General features: G+C 39.4%; 1 protein-coding gene across 1 annotated transcript; it reads left to right on the top strand.

Annotated features, from left to right (window-relative positions):
- Window positions 1–346: 346 nt before the first annotated feature.
- dll4 (delta-like 4 (Drosophila)) lies at window positions 347–20,115 on the top strand. The gene is made up of 11 exons (XM_061901286.1): window positions 347–710; window positions 785–1,036; window positions 1,210–1,267; window positions 3,741–4,004; window positions 6,600–6,660; window positions 11,012–11,142; window positions 11,332–11,501; window positions 14,964–15,183; window positions 15,899–16,631; window positions 16,743–16,851; window positions 19,290–20,115. The coding sequence occupies exons 1-11, from the start codon at window positions 663–665 to the stop codon at window positions 19,293–19,295; spliced, it is 2,052 nt and encodes a 683-aa protein (XP_061757270.1). The 5' UTR covers window positions 347–662; the 3' UTR covers window positions 19,296–20,115.
- Window positions 20,116–20,437: the final 322 nt, after the last annotated feature.

Genomic DNA, 20,437 nt, shown 5'->3' with positions numbered 1-20,437 from the left:
AAATGGAAAAGTGTTTTGATTAAATAGGCGTATAATGAGAATTTAATTGGAAAATGTGTTGTACCATATTGAAACTGTATGCATGTTCGAAATAAAGTAAATCCTTAAAGATAACCAAATTTAAAACAATAACTTTGCGCAAAAGAAACAAAAAAGAAGTCTGCAGATAATAAATGACGCAGTGTGCACATATTTAATGGGAATATTTGCTGTTGGAGACACAAAAAAAGCGTGCAGTGGGCGTGGTCCTGGGCTGTGGTGATTGGCAGTTGACGTAATGAGTTGCCTGCTGCGAGTCTATAAATAAGGGGGGCCGCCCGCCGTGGCTCTCATTAAAGAGGAGAGCTCCGTGGACACAACGTGGACTCCAACAATATTTTGGGAGGGAAAAAAAAAACTACAGCAAGACGCCGCGCGTACACGCTGCAGCGGAGACGTGCACGCCTGTGGAGTACAGTGCCATGCGAGAAGGGGGGTGCAGGAGGTGGAGGGGGGCCGAGCTGCTTGGATATTTTGTCATATTTGGATAACTTTTGAGACATCGGGAGCTGCAGGAGTGTGAATTTTGAAGGATTTATTCTCTTTTTATATTTCAATTCATTTTATTTTACCTTTGGAATAAAATTTTGTGAGGGGGGAGGTGTCATATTGGCTGCAGAAGGATGGCAGCTTGGGTCACCTTCACCTTTGCATTCAGCATCATAGTACAGGTATGATTGAAAGCAAGGACTGAGCTTCTTTACTATTTTTTTTTAATAACATTTTCTATATTTATATCTTGTAGGTTTTTGCCTCGGGTGTTTTTGAGCTGCACCTCCACGATTTTAAGAACCACAAGGGTCTGCTGGCCAATGGCAAAGCGTGCAAGCCCACCAGCTGCAGGACTTATTTTAGGATTTGTCTGAAGAACTACCAGGCTGTGGTCTCGCCAGGGGACTGCATTTTTGGGAGTACCAGGACTGGAGTGCTGGGCTCCAACTCCTTCAGTGGCACACCCCCTGGAGCCATCCAGATCCCATTCACCTTTGGATGGCCGGTAAGAGGACTGACTTTAATTACTTTTTGTAGGCTTTATTTTGGTTCCTATCATCCTACTGAGTGTTATTCATTGCACTCAGAAGCCTTGCAGTTATAATAAACTAATTATTGACACAAAATTATTTTTTATTATGAGGTACAAAAAAACCCTCTCTTTGTTTCTCTCTTTAGGGCTCATTTTCTTTAATCATTGAAGCCTGGCACTCTGCTCATGGAAATCTACCTGTAGGTAAGTGCACTGTTTAACTTTGGCCGCAAGAGGGAGCTCTGGGTGCGCGCTGACACTTTCTAAACAAGGATTCCATCTTCTAAAAAGTCAAGTTTAGCCTTTTTTAATTGTAATTCGTTTGAAACCACTAAAAGCAGATATTGAAAAGTTCATGAACACTTTTTGGAAGCATCTCCTTACTTTTCACACATGCGGGACACCTATTTCAGCTTTTTGTTGTGAACTCATGGACACCTTCTTCATTCTTGTGTTCAACACAATTGAACTTCCTGCGGGTTATTTTTGGCGTGGGAACGAGTCGTGGGCTTTGGTGAGAATACGCAGAGGCTGCCAAGAAGCCCTGACTGCATCTTCCTGTATTTTACACCTTAGTCTGTTCCGCCCTTTTGGAAGACGGGACCAGGGCCTGGGAATGTTTTTGCCGACGGAAAAGAAAGAGGAAATTTAAACCTGAGTTTATCTTTCATCTGGGCTGTATAGGATGTGATAAGGGATGCAGCTTGCCACTGGGCAGATTAGTCAAGTGGAATGAGGAGACGTTTGAAAGTCCCAGAATTTATGGTACGCTCACATGGGAAGTAAGGAAATCATTGTACCTTTTAATCATTGTACAATTATTGAAATCTTTGTAACTGTAAGGGAAAAAACGATTTCAATAATTGTACTATGATTGTATCTTTTAAGGGTACAATCATTGTAGTGCAGGGAAAGGCAACAACATTGTTTTGGTGGCCACATTACCAGAAAGCTAAGGACCAGGGTCTGGACTTCTCCCTTAAGTGTTTTTTGTATTTTTTAATATAAAGGAGAGCTAGCGTCTTCTACTGTAGACATTTGATTTTGGTGTATTTACAGGAGCACTCTGCTGTTTTAGGGACCTTTTTGCAAAGAATATAGTCAAACATCATCTGTATGACAGCATTTTGGGAATCTGCTGCAAAAATGTGAGTCTCTCACAAGCAATTTTACCTCCAATTTTTCATATGTGTGAGCAAACGCCAAAACTCCTGAGCACTCAGTGGCGCACACGTGAGCGACGGCAGACGTTCACACTGTTATGCGCTTATCTTTTTATTCGATTTTGTGCACTGCCTATATTTGCAAGGCGCAAAGGACGCGTGAGCAGTGTGCAATTGCACAGGCGCATACCTTAGAGCAGTGGTTCTCAACCTTTTTTCAGTGATGTACCCCCTTTGAACATTTTTTTAATTCAAGTACCCCCTAATCAGAGCAAAGCATTTTGGGTTGAAAAAAAGAGATAAAGACGCAAACTATAGCTCTATGTCATCAGTTTCTGATTTATTAAATTGTATAACAGTGCAAAATATTGCTCATTTGTAGTGGACTTTCTTGAACTCTTTGGAAAAAAAGATATAAAAAGAACTAAAAACTTGTTGAAAAATAAACAAGTGATTCAATTATAAATGTAGATTTATACACATAGATGTAATTATCAACTTAAAGTGCCCTCTTTGGGGATTGTAATGGAGATCCATCTGGATTCATGAACTTAATTCTAAACATTTCTTCACAAAAAAAGAAATCTTTAACATCAATATTTATGGAACATGTCCACAAAAAAATCTAGCTGTCAACACTGAATATTGCATTATTGAATTTCTTTTCACAGTTTATGAACTTACAGTAATATTTTGTTGAAGTATTATTCAATAAATATATTTATAAAGGATTTGCTCTTTTTTAGAATATTTAAAAAAAAATCTCACATACCCCTTGGCATACATTCAAGTACCCCCAGGGGTACACGTACCCCCATTTGAGAACCACTGCCTTAGAGGGAACGTTGCTCACAAGTTTTGAAGTGAACTCGTGGGCTACCAGCTGAATAGCCAAATAATGAAAAAGAAAGAACCTAAAATAGAACTTTGAGGAACACTACTAATATAAATAAAGAAGTTGAACAAATAACTTCTGACTGAAGTAAACAAGCTACAGTAACACCTTAGCTACATAAATCACATTACGGAAAGAAATGTAACTTCTAACAAGGAGAGGACTGAAAGAGGTACCTTGAGGAACTCCTCATTTGTGCAAATCACAAGTTTGGCTCCCAGTGTTTTCTTTGGTTTGCTTGCAAGGTTAAATGTCAATGCAAAGATCTGCCAATGTGTTTACAGTGCACCAAGTTCCTCTATACAAAAAGATCACTCTCGTGTTTTTAGGAATTTGCTGCAAAAATGTTTGTCTCACAATTTTTAAACTGAACTCTTAGGCCGGTATGGTGTCATTGCTGGGCTAGACTTTGCCCCGATATTGCAAGTTGAATAGCTATGTTGTACTATTTTTGAAGTCATTGTACCTTTTAAGGGTAAAATAATTTGCACGTTTTTTGTATTGTTGTAGTTCTGTAACAAATGTAGAAACTGTTAAAGTGTCCAAAAACAACTAACTTACCCTCCAAATGATGTCTCTAACAGAACCACAACTCATTCCAACCCCTTTCCTATTTCAGACAGCGACAACCAGGACTTGTTAATCAGCATTTTCGCGATCCAAAGACAACTGAGCGTCGGCACCGACTGGTCTCAGGACACACAGGTGGCCGAGCAGACGGAGCTGAGGTATTCATACCGCTTCGTCTGCAATGACAGCTACTACGGCGAGAGCTGCTCTAAGAAATGCACGCCCAGGGACGACCGATTCGGACACTACACCTGCACAAGAGATGGACAACTCACCTGTCTGCCTGGGTGGAAGGGGAAATACTGTGAAGAACGTAAGAGATCAGCGAATACTTTTGTCATTCTTTCTACTGGAACTTTTGTTATCTTAGTTTTCTTGGTGTTATTGTGGACTTGTGCTAGTGGAAAGTCAGAGTAAGTTTAGAGTTGTCATTTACTTTGTGACCAAGGGTCAGTCTTTTTGAACGTGCTCGTCTAGGAATTGTTTGTATTTTACTTCAGTCTTATCTTTAATTGCAGGTATGATGACTGCGAATGGACTTTTACATGCGTTATTTCTGCAACAAACACATTTTTGCAGTTTTCTACAAACATTATTTTTTAAACCTTAAACCCGTTTTGGTCTCACAATCCTGCCTCAAAGTCTTAGTTTCATTTTTTGTGATTACTTTGTTCTCTCTATTATCGTGGGTGTTGAATTGCCGTAAAGTAGGGACGGTATTTATTTGAATGATATTATATAAAGAGTATATGCATGCAATGTATTTACAAACCCTCCACTCATCTTTCACACAGACTTGTAAATACTTCCTTTGCTTTTAAAACATTTCATACACTCACTCAAACAACTCTGTAAATTCAACATGAAAACTTCAATGGGTACTCAACTCTCAATGTACTCAATGTTACATAGTGACCCTAAAAACCAGAACCCATGAAAAATGTATTTACTCCTACAAATCTCTTGAAATTTGCTAATTTTAAACTTCATTACCCATATTCCAGTTATCTTTGTCATTTTGCATAAAATTCCTGACAAAATATACTCCCAAATGGTCACTCTGCGTTATAAAAGGCAAACTTGCATACGTTATGCTGTCTCCAAAAATGAGCTTGCACTGCAGTGTATGATTTGTTGGAGAAATAGTCTTCGATGCGAGATGTATTTTACTTGGTTTAACAGGACATGTTGGGGAAGACTATTTTTCCGATATTTAATCCACAAACTCCACTTGTATACCCTGAAAAAATACTTTAATTAACAGATTCATTTAAGGATTTTTTTGGGTGACCCTAATTTTAAAATCCACGATGCACTGTGACCGCAGTATGTGAACTGCGAAGTGGCAAGGGAACAACAATACTACATCCAATAAGCAAACAAGGTTGGTCTTTCCTTGTATTTTAGTCATGTCATTTACTTAAAACAAACGTGCAGGCTATATATAGGCTACTAGGAGCTCGACATACGTAATCAGTGTCCTTAATTGAACAATATTGCAATCTAAAACAGCATTTTGTCAATACAAACAATAATACAATAATTATAGTTGCATATTACTTACACATACAAAGTGTCCAAGGCAGAAGCGTTTTAGAAAGTGTCTAGAAACAAACCTGTCTGCATCATTCAATTAACTGCATCATGAGCTTAACCTCATGAATTATTGTGACCAATCACCTTCAAATTAAAGAGAGCATAAGTCCATTGCAGATTGTTAATAATAAATAAGTCAATGTTTTTCATACCTACCATTATTCTGTTTGACTAATTTAACTTGATCAAACCTTTTCCAACATTTCACACTACAAAAAAATTGAAGTATGTATTCTTGTTGATATCATATCGGATCAATAACGGCCAACACCCAAGGCTCCAATATAGATATTGTATCTGAAGTAAAGAAGTTAATAAATAAACTTATCATTGCCGAAATCTTTTTTTATTCAGATCACAAAAAGGGGATATGTTTTTCTTTTTACTTTCTGTTGTCCGTAGTTATATTTAGGCCCTACACCCAAAAAGGAGGGAACGGGAAAACCTGGTGGCCCGATGCCATTTGTCACCCTCTTGAGGGTCCCTCCTTTTTCTACAGCATCAAATTAATCAAAGAGTGGTGCCCAGAGAGTAATCACTACCATGTGTTGGATATACGCACACCACGGGCGACAATAGGTCTGTCATCCATGCCATTTAGTGGTCAAAGAGAAATGAACTTGCCTCTATTTCCACCAAAATTCCAAACATATGCTCCAATTATGAGAATCATCTTTCATGAGTGACTGGAGCATACATGCATACATGAGTAAAAAGTTTGAATGAGAGCAGTTGGAGGTTCCAAGCCCTTGCGTGTGTTGGACATTTGGCAAGGACAGGTGTGCTTTTACCTGATACTACTGCATTATTTACCACAATACTGGACCGCTCGTGCACTGTAACCCAATCCCTGGGAAGAGGCGGGGGTTGGGTGCACGCGCATTGCTAAGAGCTCGCGCGCGTGCTGCACACGCCAAGGTTAATCACGCTGCTATTATCCCGCCACGCGCCGCAGAGTGAGCATGTGCGTGCGTGGTGCTAGAAGCAGCAGCTGCAAATATGGCGGCGGGAGCGACAAAAACAACAATAGTGACAGCTGTCTGCTATTGAGAGCAAGCATCTGTTGCGGGCTAAACTGGCTGCATTACCATCAGCCGCTGCTGTAATGTTTGAATTCACCAGCACAAACAACACCCATGTGCCCCCCTTCATAAAGGAGTGGAAGAGTGAGGCCTCAGTTTGACGCAGGAAAGAATCCTGTCGTGTTATTTATAAAGACAACACCCTTAGCCATTCAAAATTTGCTCTTGAGATATTTTGCATGTAATGAGAGATGCATTTTGATGGATTATTTTATTTATTTGCCCTGCAGCGATCTGTCTGGAAGGCTGCAGCGAGAGAAACGGCAACTGCTCCAAGCCGGGCGAGTGTGTGTAAGTAAACAGGTCATATTATTAGGTACCAGGCACCCACACAATCTAATGAGCAAAGCATCCAAAGGTTATTATTCCTTATTTAGGAACAAAACAATCATCACTTTCCAAAACATTATGATGCAGAATATATAACTGACTTAAATAAAGTGTGGACTGGCGGCCCTTTGCAGCACACCACTAATTTTTTTGCCTGAGGCATATTTAAAGAATATTTAATCATTGCTTTTTACTGTTACACAAATCTGAGCTGTAGGCTGTTTTTCTTCATGAAATGTATAATGCAGTGCTTTACATATTTTGACCTACAAACCCGTTTCCATATGAGTTGGTAAATTGTGTTAGATGTAAATATAAACGAAATACAACCCATATTCAGTTGAATATGCTACAAAGACAACATATTTGATGTTAAAACTGATAAAGGTTTTTTTTTTTTTTTTGCAAATAAACATTAACTTTAGAATTTGATGCCAGCAACAGGTGACAAAGAAGTTGGGAAAAGTGGCAATAAATACTGATAAAGTTGAAGAATGCTCACCAAACACTTATATGGAACATCCCACAGGTGTGCAGGCTAATTGGGAACAGTTGGGTGCCATGATTGGGTATAAAAGCAGCTTGCATGAAATGTTAAGTAATTAACAAACAAGGATGGGGTGAGGGTCACCACTTTGTAAGCAAATTGTCGAACAGTTTTAGAACAACATTTCTCAACGAGCTATTGCAAGGAATTTAGGGATTTTACCATCTACGCTCCGTAAAATAATCAAAAAGTTCAGAGAATCTGGAGAAATAGCGTGGCTTTGTAAAAAAAGAGTGCGGGTACTTTCCTAGCCCGCCTGCAGTCCAGACCTGTCTCCCATCGAAAATGTGTGGCGCATTATGAAGCGTAAAATACGACAGCGGAGACCCCGGACTGTTGAACGACTGAAGCTCTTCATAAAACAAGAATGGGAAAGAATTCCACTTTCAAAGCTTCAACAAGTAGTTTCCTCAGTTCCCAAACATTTATTGAGTGTTGTTAAAAGAAAAGGTGATGTAACACAGTGGTGAACATGCCCTTTCCCAACTACTTTGGCATGTGCTGCAGCCATGAAATTCTATGTTAATTATTATTTGCAAAAAAAAAAAGTTTATGAGTTTAAACATCAAATATCTTGTCTTTATAGTGCATTCAATTGAATATGGGTTGAAAAGGATTTGCAAATCATTGTATTCCATTTATATTTACATCTAACAGAATTTCCCAACTCATATGGAAACGGGGTGTGTAAATTGACTCGGGATTAGCATGGTTACTAAACAAAGTAGCCCCCCCCCACAGTTTTGATTTTTGATCGTTTGTCCAATCTTTTTCCACTGAGGGCCGCAGACTTTGGAATCAAATAATGCAGAGCCATTTTGATAATTTTCACTTTCAAAACCAATACAATATGCACATTGTCAGTTCTGTGTTATTAGCTTCAACATTTCAACAGTTTCTCATTACATTACAACTATTTGCTCATTTATTCCACCTTTTATGGGTTTTTTTTGTTAGAGCATATGTAGAATGTGCCTTCGGCCGTATACAAAATATCTAGGGGCCACACTTTCGACACCACTGTCCTAAAGTGTAGGTGTACCTAATGTTTTATGTATTAATTATCTTCACAGTACATAATACTGTAAAAAAAAAAAAATTTGAATTTTACGGTAAAAAAAAAAAAAAGTCACCTGAGTCGCCAGAATTTTATTGTAAAATTTATGGTGGTTTTCCACAGAATTGCTGTAAATTGAAAAACTGTACCACTGTTTTTTTTTTTACCTGAAAATTTTGGCGACTAATTTGAATGTTTTTTTACTCTAAAAATTACGGTTGTTGTGTTTACAGTGTACAGAAAGGTTATGTAATCTGCTTTTGCGGCCCCATTACAATAAGTACGTCAGTGAACTTTCTGCCTCCTGTCACTGGACGCCTGACAAATTCTTAGCTGGATCATATTTTTGTCGTCTTTTTGAGACACACAAATCCATCATTACCCAACAGAATGAGGTTAAAACACTTTCGAATGCCAGGGCAGCATCGTCATCATCATCATTACGCCGCTCCCACGTCTCCACACACTCAGCATAGTAAAGTTCTGCAGACCATAATAGCATCTGATGTTCTAATGAGAAATGTAAATTGGGAATTGAGGCATACCAGTGTCACCTGTTAAAAAAACCCTGAGAACCAGCATCCTCCGCAGTGAATGTTTAGTTTTTGCTGTATGTACTATGTCAGAGATACATATTTCGAAAGAAATAGCCAAGTTACACAACACTCAAACGTCAACTGCAAAGAAATCTAGTTCCTATAAAGTATATTTATGCCAAACTCGTAGCTGTTAGTAATGAATACATGTGTTTTGAGTGATTTACTGAATATATGGGTGCAGTTATGTTAGCCTACACAAGTATACTGTAATAAAACTAAGAATGTGCCGATTGATCGGCCACCGATCAGTATTGGGCAATTATTTTTGAAAAAGTATGTGATTGCATTTGCCGATTAATGCTTAATCACAAACACTGATCCCCTCTTGTATAAATTTCAGTCCCGCGGCTTACATAATTTGCTATATACTGTACCCATTTTAAACAACTGACAGGGTGTAAAATACAATCCATTCATGATGTGTAATTGACTCAGCTTATTTCTATTGCATCTAAAGCAGGGGTGTCAAACTCATTTTAGATGGGGGCCACATAGATAAAAATATATCCCCAAGCAAGCCGGACTGGTAAAATCATGGCACGATAACTTAAAAATAAAGACAACTTCAGATTGGTTTCTTTGTTTAAAAATAGAACCAGCACATTCTGAAATTGTACAAATCATAATGTTGTTGGATTTTTTTACACTTACATGTTGTAGTATATAGTATTCTCTCTTTATTTGTCGTCATTTATATTTTCTGAATAAATTATGTGATAATGTTAATCAGTCAACTCATTGGTGTTAATTTTCAATCCGTCAAGATAAAAAAATCAAAATCAAATTACAATATGGTTTTTATGTAGTTTGATAATTTTCGTCGACTGATGTAATAACGTAATATGGTTTATTTTGTACATATGTAGCATCATCTACAAAAATAGAAAGAATTGCTATTGCAACATCCAGTGGACACATTTAGAACAGCTGTTTCAAATCAAAAAATTCAGGTTAATTTTTATACTTAGGAAACTCATCTCGCAGTCTGGATAAAACCTGTTCACGTGCCTGATCCAGCCTTCAGGCCGTACTTTTGACACCTTGATCTAAAAGATGCACATATCATTCTGTGATGTGTCTTTTTCTTTTTTAAAGGAAGTGTAAATAGTCAGATCTAAGTACTGCATTATGTAAAGTTGTTTAGGATTGTGTTTACTATCTGTTCCTTGTTTGCGATATTATTGCAAATTCTTTCAAAATGTGCTCTTGATTACATTTTGACAACAAAATTGCATTTGTGTTCATATTCTGGTATTTTCTTAACCAAATTTTAAATATGCAAGAGAGTAATAACCTGTGATTAATCATGAATAATCACAGCTCAAGACTGGAATTAATCTGATTTAAAAAATAATCACTTGACAATGTGTATATACTGATTATGTGTGTGTGTATATATTGTCCAGGGTGTACCCTGCCTTCCGCCCGATTGTAGCTGAGATAGGCGCCAGCGCCCCCCGCGACCCCGAAAGGGAATAAGTGGTAGAAAATGGATGGATGGATGGATATATATATATATATATATATATATATATATATATATATATATATATATATATATATATATATATATATATATATATATATATATATATATATATATATGTCCCTCTTTTTTTTTTTTTTTCTCTCCCCTTAAGCTGCGCCAAACACTAAATATATCCAAACATGTAATAAAGTCAAAAACAAAAAAGGAAACAAGGGAAGTATCCCATACCTACATGTAAATGAAATCTGTACAGAATATTTGGGCATCTACATAAACAATATGATTTGCCTGAGCGGCTGAACGGAACATATTATATTTTTAATTTATTCTTAACTTGGGACGTCAAGCGTGCCTGATTATGTGATGCTGGCGGGCAGTAGTTTTAGAACCCCAGATGTATAACTTGTTGTGTAGCTAAATTAAGCAGTCACCACAGAGTGTGATCTAGTACAGCTTGTATTAGATTGAGCAAGTGTACAGAGTGCTTTGGCGAGTGAGAGTCAGCTGGTTGGTGGACTTTTCGACACACAACTGTAAAAAACAAATCATAAAGTCAAATAGAGAACAGAAGCACATTAAAGACCTGAGTATGACAGAGTGCATTTTGTTGTATCCTACAGGTGCAGAGATGGCTGGCAGGGCACCTTCTGTGACGAGTGCAAGAAGTACCCCGCCTGCAAGCACGGCACCTGCCAGCTGCCATGGCAGTGCAACTGTCAGGAGGGCTGGGGTGGCTTATTGTGTGACCAAGGTAAGGACAGTGCAGTTTTAAAGACCCCCTTTTGTTGCCAGCCCCGTCCTATTAGTTGGATTACCGGAAGTGCATTAGTTCAATTCCACCTCGAGCGTCCTCCCACTTAATTGCACATATTCAGAATGGATAACTTTCTTTCTAACTGCAAACAAACACTCAACCCTCTCCTTCTTATTGTTTTGCAAGACCTAAATTTCTGCACGCATCACCATCCCTGTGTCAACGGTGCAACCTGTATGAACACAGGCCAGGGCAGCTACACGTGCACATGCTTGCCAGGGTTCACGGGGGTCAACTGTGAGCTGGAGATGCAGGAGTGTGACAGCAACCCCTGCAGGAATGGAGCGATATGTACAGTAAGTCCTTTTTATTCATATTTGCACACAAAAGCCTCTCTTTTTATCAAAGTGTAAAATAAAAAACACTGCAAGGCTGTCGACTGTACACCACAACAGGCGGTGGTGCTTGAACCCTTAACCATATTTTAAGCTATATCAAGACAGAAAAAAGTCATTTCTAGAACTGAAGTTGTCCATTCTTCTATTTTCTATCAAACTTGTCCGCATTATGGTCATGAAGGAGCTGGTGCCTATCCCAGCTGACTTTGTGCGAGTGACAGGGGTACACCCTGGAATAGGGTGTACCAGTCAATCAGATGGCACATGTAGACAGATGACCATTCACAACGCAGACTAAGAAACATGTTTTGCTAATGTGGGTGGAGATAGAGTACCCATAGAAAAACAAGAATGGGGAGAAAATGCAAACTCTACGCAGAGTTGTTCCAATTGATAAACAATTGCATGATACGACACCTTGCTTTGAAGTATTGAAGAATGGGTTATGGGTTATACTTGTACAGTGTTTTTTTAACTTCAAGGTACTCAAAGCGCTTTGACACTATTTCCACCTTCACCCATTCACACACATATTCACACACTGATGGTGGGAGCTGCCATGCGAGGCCCTAACCACAACCCAAGGATGAAGTGTCATGCCCAGCAGAGCATCGAGGGGCCTTATTTACTAACATCCAAATACCACGCACTAAACAGCGTGTGCAAAGAATAAAATAGTGTGTACTGTGGGTAAGTGTGTTTCATGTGATCTACTAACACGGCATGTGCACTTGATAAGTAGTATAAACTGCCTTTTTTAAATGAGAATTTTGCGTGCATGCAGGGCTTTCACCAAGGAGACAGTCATTGTCTGTACATTCATGTTATCATGCTTCTGTGTGCGATGTGTTGAACCGGCAGCACACATCTATAATTTGTTACACTTTTTTTAATCACATTCTAGACAACAGAAACATATGCACACTGACACTTAATTCTGTGCGCAGCTTTGGTTCGCACCACTAGAGCATTTGTGCGAATGACTCATACGTAAGAAAATGCACAATAATATTATACATTTTATCATGTTGGAGGGGTATATTATCGTAATATATTTCCTATACTTAGCAGACATCAAAACCCAAAGTCTAATGAACTAATTTTAATCAGCCCTAAAGGTCAACCAGCAGTTAAAAAATAATAAAAGGAAATTGTGATACACGTAATACAAACCCCGTTTCCATATGAGTTGGGAAATTGTGTTAGATGTAAATACAAACGGAATACAATGATTTGCAAATCCTTTTCAACCCATATTCAATTGAATGCACTACAAAGACAAGATATTTGATGTTCAAACTCATAAACTTTTTTTTTTTTTGGCAAATAATAATTAACTTAGAATTTCATGGGTGCAACACGTGCCAAAGTAGTTGGGAAAGGGCATGTTCACCACTGTGTTACATCACCTTTTCTTTTAACAACACCCAGTAAATTTTTGGGAACTGAGGACACTAACTGTTGAAGCTTTGAAAGTGGAATTCTTTCCCATTCTTGTTTTATGAAGAGCTTCAGTCGTTCAACAGTCCGGGGTCTCCGCTGTCGTATTTTACGCTTCAAAATGCGCCACACATTTTCGATGGGAGACAGGTCTGGACTGCAGGCGGGCCAGGAAAGTACCCGCACTCTTTTTTTACGAAGTCACGCTGTTGTAACACGTGCTGAATTTGGCTTGGTATTGTCTTGCTGAAATAAGCAGGGGCGTCCATGAAAAAGACAGCGCTTAGATGGCAGCATATGTTGTTCCAAAACCTGTAGGTACCTTTCAGCATTAATGGTGCCTTCCCAGATGTGTAAGTTACCCATGCTTTGCATACCCTCACAAATGCTGGCTTTTGAACTTTGCGTTGATAAAAGTCTGGATGGTTCGCTTCCCCTTTGGTCCGGATTACACGATATCGAATATTTCCAAAAACAATTTGAAATGTGGACTCGTCAGACCACAGAATACTTTTCCACTTTGCATCAGACCATCTTAGTTGATCTCGGGCCCAGAGAAGCCGGCGGCGGATCTGGATGTTGTTGATAAATGGCTTTCGCTTTGCATAGTAGAACTTTAACTTGCACTTACAGATGTAGCGACAAACTGTATTTAGTGACGGTGATTTTCTTAAGTGTTCCTGAGCCCTTGCGGTGATATCCTTTAGAGATTGATGTCAGTTTTTGATACAGTGCCGTCTGACGGATCGAAGGTCACGGTCATTCAATGTTGGTTTCCGGCCATGCCGCTTACGTGGAGTGATTTCTCCTTTTGATGATATTATGGACCGTAGATGTTGAAATCCCTAAATTTCTTGCAATTGTACTTTGAGAAACGTTTTTCTTAAACTGTTTGACTATTTGCTCACACAGTTGTGGACAAAAGGGTGTACCTTGCCCCATCCTTTCTTGTGAAAGACTGAGCATTTTTTGGGAAGCTGATTTTATACCCAATCATGGCACCCACCTGTTCCCAATTAGCCTGCACACCTGTAGGACGTTCCAAATAAGTGTTTGATAAGCATTCATCAACTTAATCAGTATGTATTGTCACCTTTTCCAACTTCTCTGTCACGTGTTGCTGGCATCAAATTCTAAAGTTAATGATTATTTGCAAAAAAAAATGTTTTATCAGTTTGAACATCAAATATGTTGTCTTTGTAGTATATTCAACTGAATATGGGTTGAAAATGATTTGCAAATCATTGTATTCCGTTTATATTTACATCTAACACAATTTCCCAACTCATATGGAAACGGAGTTCGTACATAAAAGCCTAAATAGTGTTCGTAAAACGGTGATAAATGTTGATAAATCACATTGTGCGTGCTAAATAAATATATGTGCATCGTCTCCTCCCAGTATTGTGAGGGTTTTGATGATCAGCATATATTTTGCATATTTATGAAGACAGACACAAAATGGATGCTTTCCACTATGCTGCTCACTAAACAGACGCAATCCACTTTGCACATGTTTAGTAGATCAGCTTTGCCTGTGCTATGAAGTTTGCACGTGTTTTAGTACTTGCAAACCTTTGGTAAATCAGGCCCCAAGTTCACAAAAAATGTGATTTAGTAATTTCAAGGTTTTTCTGGTGTTGCTTTCGCACAAGTTTACTAATGCCAGGAAGTTTCTTTTCAGTGACCTAAAACACAATTTGTACATGGATGGAAAACCTCCATCAGGCAAACTAGAACAGAAAACTAGACAAAACACTAGCAGACCTTCACCAAGTTGGGACAATGACAGAATTCTAGACCATGATCAAGAAGCAATCCAGTCCACCGAGTTTCAGACCGTAACATCAAACAAAACCTGTGACCAGTGCTGCTACCAAAACAAACAAATAGATTATGTTCTGCACTGGAAGAAGAAGTTTACATAATTTGTTTCTTTGGATGTGTCCCAAGTCTAAAGTTTCCCCTGTATCCCCCCAGAATCTGGAGAGCGGCTACATGTGCGCCTGTCAAGAGGGCTTCGAGGGTTCGCACTGTGAGCACAGCCTACTGACGTGCGCTGATTCGCCCTGCTTCCACGGGGGCAAATGCTGGGAGAAAGAGAACGGGCGGAGCTACATGTGCGAGTGTCCCCGCGGCTACACCGGACTCAATTGCGAGAAGAGAGTGGACAAGTGCACGTCGCTTCCCTGCGCTAATGGTACGACCTTCCTCCTTCTGACACCCCCCTCCCTCCTCAGATTCCTGCGACTGGAAGCTGTGCGGAACAACAGGAATTTCTGGGAACTGGTTGTCCATTGTCCTCCGTATAAACAGTCAACGGCTCGGAGCTGAAGCTTGTAAATGTCACAGCAGCTCACAGCGGTTGTTGATGAAAGCTGAGGACAAATATCTTGTTTGACTCGGGTGGAATTGTTTTATGTGCAGAGAACAATGACCGCTTTGTAGCCATGCTGCTGATTTGATGCAGATGTGTGAACTGAAGCCGTAAAATTTGGAAAAATTAAAACTAAATGGATGCTCTCTAATTAGATCAAATGAGTTCCCTTGAATTATCTATAACAATGGTAACAATTTATATATTTGTAATTGTAGAATTTGATGTGAAAGAACTAGAGAGCTGTAACCTAATGAGTATCAAATTCATACAAGCTACAACGGCAATGTTGAGCTAGGCACAGTCGGACATATTGTAGCAAGTCTTGCCAAAAAATGGGGCTTAACTGGGGTGGTACCCACAAAAGCTCCCGCTTGGGAACATACCTTTATCTTTTTGGTCTTAGAAATGAGACAAACTTAGTAGTCCAATAATTAGTCTGGGGCACATTAAACCATACTTTAATGGATTCCTATGTGCCCCCGTTTCCAACATGTGTCTTCACAATTGTTAACCTGACTCTTCCTTTCCCTTGTAGGTGGTCAGTGCCTGATCCATGGTGGGATGCGTATGTGCAGCTGCCGTGCAGGATTTACTGGCCAGCACTGTGAGATCAATATCAACGAATGTGCGGGCAACCCATGCATCAACGGCGGCACCTGCCTAGACCGAATCAACGACTACACTTGCGCCTGTGTTGAAGGCTACAACGGACGCAACTGCGACAAAGTCCTTAATGAATGCCCCCTTCATCCTTGCCTTAATGGTGGTGTTTGTACTGGCGTTGGTGGGTCCGGCAAGATCCCAGGGACCTGCGTCTGCCCCCATGGTTTCACCGGTCCAAGCTGCGAATTCTTTGCCGCTGTGACTTCACAAGTAGGAGATATTCAGGACGGCTTCCAGTGGGCGGCGGTTTCTCTAGCCGTGGGGCTGGTGGCACTGCTGGTCCTGTTTTGCATGGTGGGCTTGGCCTTGAGGCACATCCACAGGCAGACCCAAAGGCAGCGCGACGACACAGAGACCATGAACAACGTGTCCATCAGTCAGAGGGATAACCTGATTACGGCGTCACAGCTAAAAAACACCAACCAGAAAATGAGCCTGGAGGTGGACTGTGACTCTGAAAAATCTAACTTTATCCATAAAAACTATCACTTGGACCCCTATAGCTCAAAAACTAAGGAGTTTAAGGACGAGAGGTCACAAGAGGACATAAGTCGTATTTATGACAAGTGTTTAGAAGAGAAAAGACCCTTGAGTAGAGTCTGCAGGTAAGGAAAAATCTTACTTGATTATGCAACTCCTACTGTTGTTTGTATACGGTTGTCACATAAATGGATGTATTTCCTGTTTGTGTAAAGCCGTATGATTTTTGTCTGCAGTGAAAAGCCAGAGTGTAGGATATCAACGATATGCTCCTCCAGAGACTCCATGTACCAGTCGGTATTTGTCATAGGCGAGGAGAGAAAGGAGTGCGTCATAGCCACCGAGGTAAGCCATGGCACCATCTGGCAAATTAACAGGAAAAGAAGTGAAAGAAACTGTTTGAAATAGGTCTGAATTGAGCAGAGCTCGAGTCTGTTAGGAGAAGAGTGGAAACATATGTTCTATTGGTCATCTCTTCCATTGTTTTCCCTTTATGATAAAACTGCCATGTGAGCATCCATTTTAATCTTTTTGAGCGTGTCAATTGCATATAAATATATAGCATAACAGGTAGAGAAGGGTATTGTTTACATTTTAAGCACCAGATAAGTACTTTTGAAACAGTGGCTGAAATAGTACTTAAGAAAAAAGGCCTTTTTATTGTGACAAAATGTGATGATGTTTAAGTTGAACTGACTAGTAATTTAAATATCAATTAAAATCCAAAACAATTTGTCAGAGTTATTCCAGCAAAAGACAACACAAAAAATGTGCAAAAAACAACTTGCTTGTGTGGCAATGTTGATATTCACAATTCCGGGGTTTTTGAATGTACTTTGCTCACTGTGACGAGGATCTGTGCATGTATCTTAGGGCTGCTGTGGGCGAGTTAAGGTTGACAATAAAGTAAAACAATGTTTATAAAAATAAATGTGCCTTAGCACTTACACAATATCACAGTCAAACACTCATTGTAGGTGGCTGAGGTGGTATTTATTTAGCATCAAAATGAGGCATTTATATCTACTTCCTTTTTCGGACTGTGAACTACCGTTTGCGTCAGCATTGGTGCCATTATGGAACTGATTTTTGTAACCCATCCCTTCTAGCTTGACATTAAAGCCTGTGTCTCTTTCTGAAGTTGGTTGGGGTCAAGACAGAATACTTCTGCTACATTTTATAGAAGACATCTTGTAGCAGGGTTCTGATAAAACTGTCATGTTAGCATAATCCCCATTTAAAAAGTATGCAATTGCCCAGGTGATCGCCTCTATCCTCTGAGTCTGTGTTACTTGCACTACACTACACATGCAACATTGTTTTCTTAGTTCTTTACCTTTTCTTTATTTTGTGAACAAGATTGTACCAAAACCGAATTTCGGGCAACTCTAGAGTGGTGGTTTCTAGAAGGGGAAGACTAGATATTGGATTGAGACTGATTTTTGGTTCTCTTCAGTGATGTTTATTGGCACATCCTGCTTTGATTCTAATTGAATAATGTTTGAATGTTCAAACAATGTAGGCATAAACAGGTGTACCTTTGACTCGTAGATTTAAGTTCTAATTGCAGTTGACATGTTTTCTGTGACAGTGTGGTGGGCTGTCCAGTAACCGGAGGGTTCCTCAATCCCAGTAACGGATTGTCTCCTTAAAACAATTTACTCACATATTTCCAGGGTTGCCTACAGATTGATGCTTTACTGACCCAGATACTAAACTATGACCCAGATTCAGTCCTAGGGCCCCGTACGATTGCTGCCGACTGCTCTTCAAGAGGATAAGTTCAATGTAGAGACATTTACATTGTACAATTCCTCCAAGATTTTGCAGGCTTTTTTGTTGTTATTTGTCGCGGCCTATAATGCCTAAATTTGGGGCAGCTTTTTCAGAAATACAATGCGATGTTTTAAGGCTTGTTTTATTAACTTGTAATTTTATAGTCATTCTCATTGACATCCCACTGGGTTGTGAATTTTTCTTTGCCCTTATGTGGGATCCGAACCAAGGATGTCGTTGTGGCTCGTGCAGCCCTTCGAAACACTTGTGACTGATTGATTGATCATGAATTTGTTATCAATGTTTTAAGTGTTCTTTGTAACGTTAACCTAAAAGAAATCACAGGATTTCAACAAAAATAAAGCAAATTCTGTATTGATGTTTTATTCGTTTATTACCACAGACTGAAAAGTAAACAGTAGATGGCAGTAAAATAACATACCCTGAGCGTATTATCAAAATACTGTGGTATTTTAATTATTTATTATAACAATAATGTTTTATATCATTATTGTAATAATTAATTGTAATTACAGAAAGAAACCCCACCAAAGGCTTCCTTATTGTTTTCTATCTGCTCCGTCATCCACATGTTGTAGACATTTTCTGTTTGTTTTACACTTGAAAATTGATTTGTCCATCTTAAACATTCATTTATGCTCACATTTTAGCGCTGCTCAGAGACAAATTCCATTGGCGAAAATTACGCTGATTGATCAAAATGTGTGGGAAGTTGCAGACTTTTGACACAGTTGTGAGGCAGCCCTTAATTTGCTGGGATGAATTAGTGCAATCACGATATTGCAAAACCCTGGAGGGACTGATTGTACAGTACATGTGACAAACATCAGATTGTCAGTCTGTATCATTCAGACACTCGAAGCAATCATCACAGAATTCAAATCACAGTCACAGTGTGATGACAAACAGAAATGAAGACACTAAAAACTCTTGCTTTGGCAGGTTGTGTTGTGACTGACACGGTCCTCTGATTTTCCCAACTGCAGGTTTAAAACTATCAGCGGCGTAGGAAAGAAGACACACAATCGAGGCAGAATTCGACATTCTGGATTGTTTACAAATGCCGAGGAGAAAAAACCAGAGGGTTTTTAATGTCCCCTGCTGCACTCTGGAACACTTAAGGACATGTTGAGAAGCCTGCAACAAGGTTTTAGCAGTGGAAGAACATGAACTTATCTCCCGGACTTGTCCATAGGAGGTGAATGTGGATTTTCCCGCCGCTCGTTTCCTGGCCTTGTGTGATAATCACTCTTACCAGCCAACCAATCAGTGAAAGTTGCCTGAGATTTTTTTGGATCCCATTATGAAAAATCCAACCCAACTTCTTCCCCAAATAAAACATCCAAGCGCTCCAGCCACCTTCTATGCAAAAAGACCTTGGGTGGCGAGCCACAATTCTACGTCACAAACACTGAGAGTAATGAATGTCTGAAGCGTCGTCTGCAAGAATGAAGATGACATGCAGCCCAAGTTCACTAGAAGCCTTAAACGTGGGAAGTGTGTTTCATTTGTGCCCTTGTGTCTCCTCTTGGATTGTTTGCACTACAAAAAAAAAGGGTTGAGGGAGTCAATTTGGAGAAAGTATGCATAGAAAGTGTTTTCTATGCAACACAAACACTGCCTGCCTAAGACAAATTTCACAACCACAGAACTACTCCTGTTTTTCTAAAGTGATTATTTCCAGAGTTTAATTTAAATATGAAACTTTGCTCTTTGTATGTTTTATAATATTATTTTGTATATATTGCATATTTATAAGGACCAAACTTCTGAGGAATAAAACTTTTTGTGAAAAAGTTTTGATCGGTAAAAGATGGGTTTTTTTGGTTTGTTTTTTAAATAATGAAAAGGACTAGAAATTATGATCACATGTTTTGTATTTACTGCTTTTCTCCAGAGGATCTCGTTTAATGTCAGCCCAGATTGGACAAATGCGACCTGGCTTGTGAAAATGAATCCCAGCTGAATGTTTTCAGACATCATCGCCACTTTAAGTCATTCCTCGAAACGCCTTTGGCTCTTATCCCACCGTGTGTTCTCTTCCCCCTGGCCTCTCAAATTGGCTTGAAATTCAAATCCGTTTCCATGGATACCGCACCTCCTCGAGTTGGAAACGATGAAACAAGCTCAGGCA

Source organism: Nerophis ophidion, linkage group LG05 (assembly GCF_033978795.1).
Source record: "Nerophis ophidion isolate RoL-2023_Sa linkage group LG05, RoL_Noph_v1.0, whole genome shotgun sequence".
Taxonomy (NCBI): Eukaryota; Metazoa; Chordata; class Actinopteri; order Syngnathiformes; family Syngnathidae; genus Nerophis; species Nerophis ophidion.
Note: the sequence above shows the minus strand (reverse complement) of the source record. Positions and strands in the feature narration are given on the sequence as shown.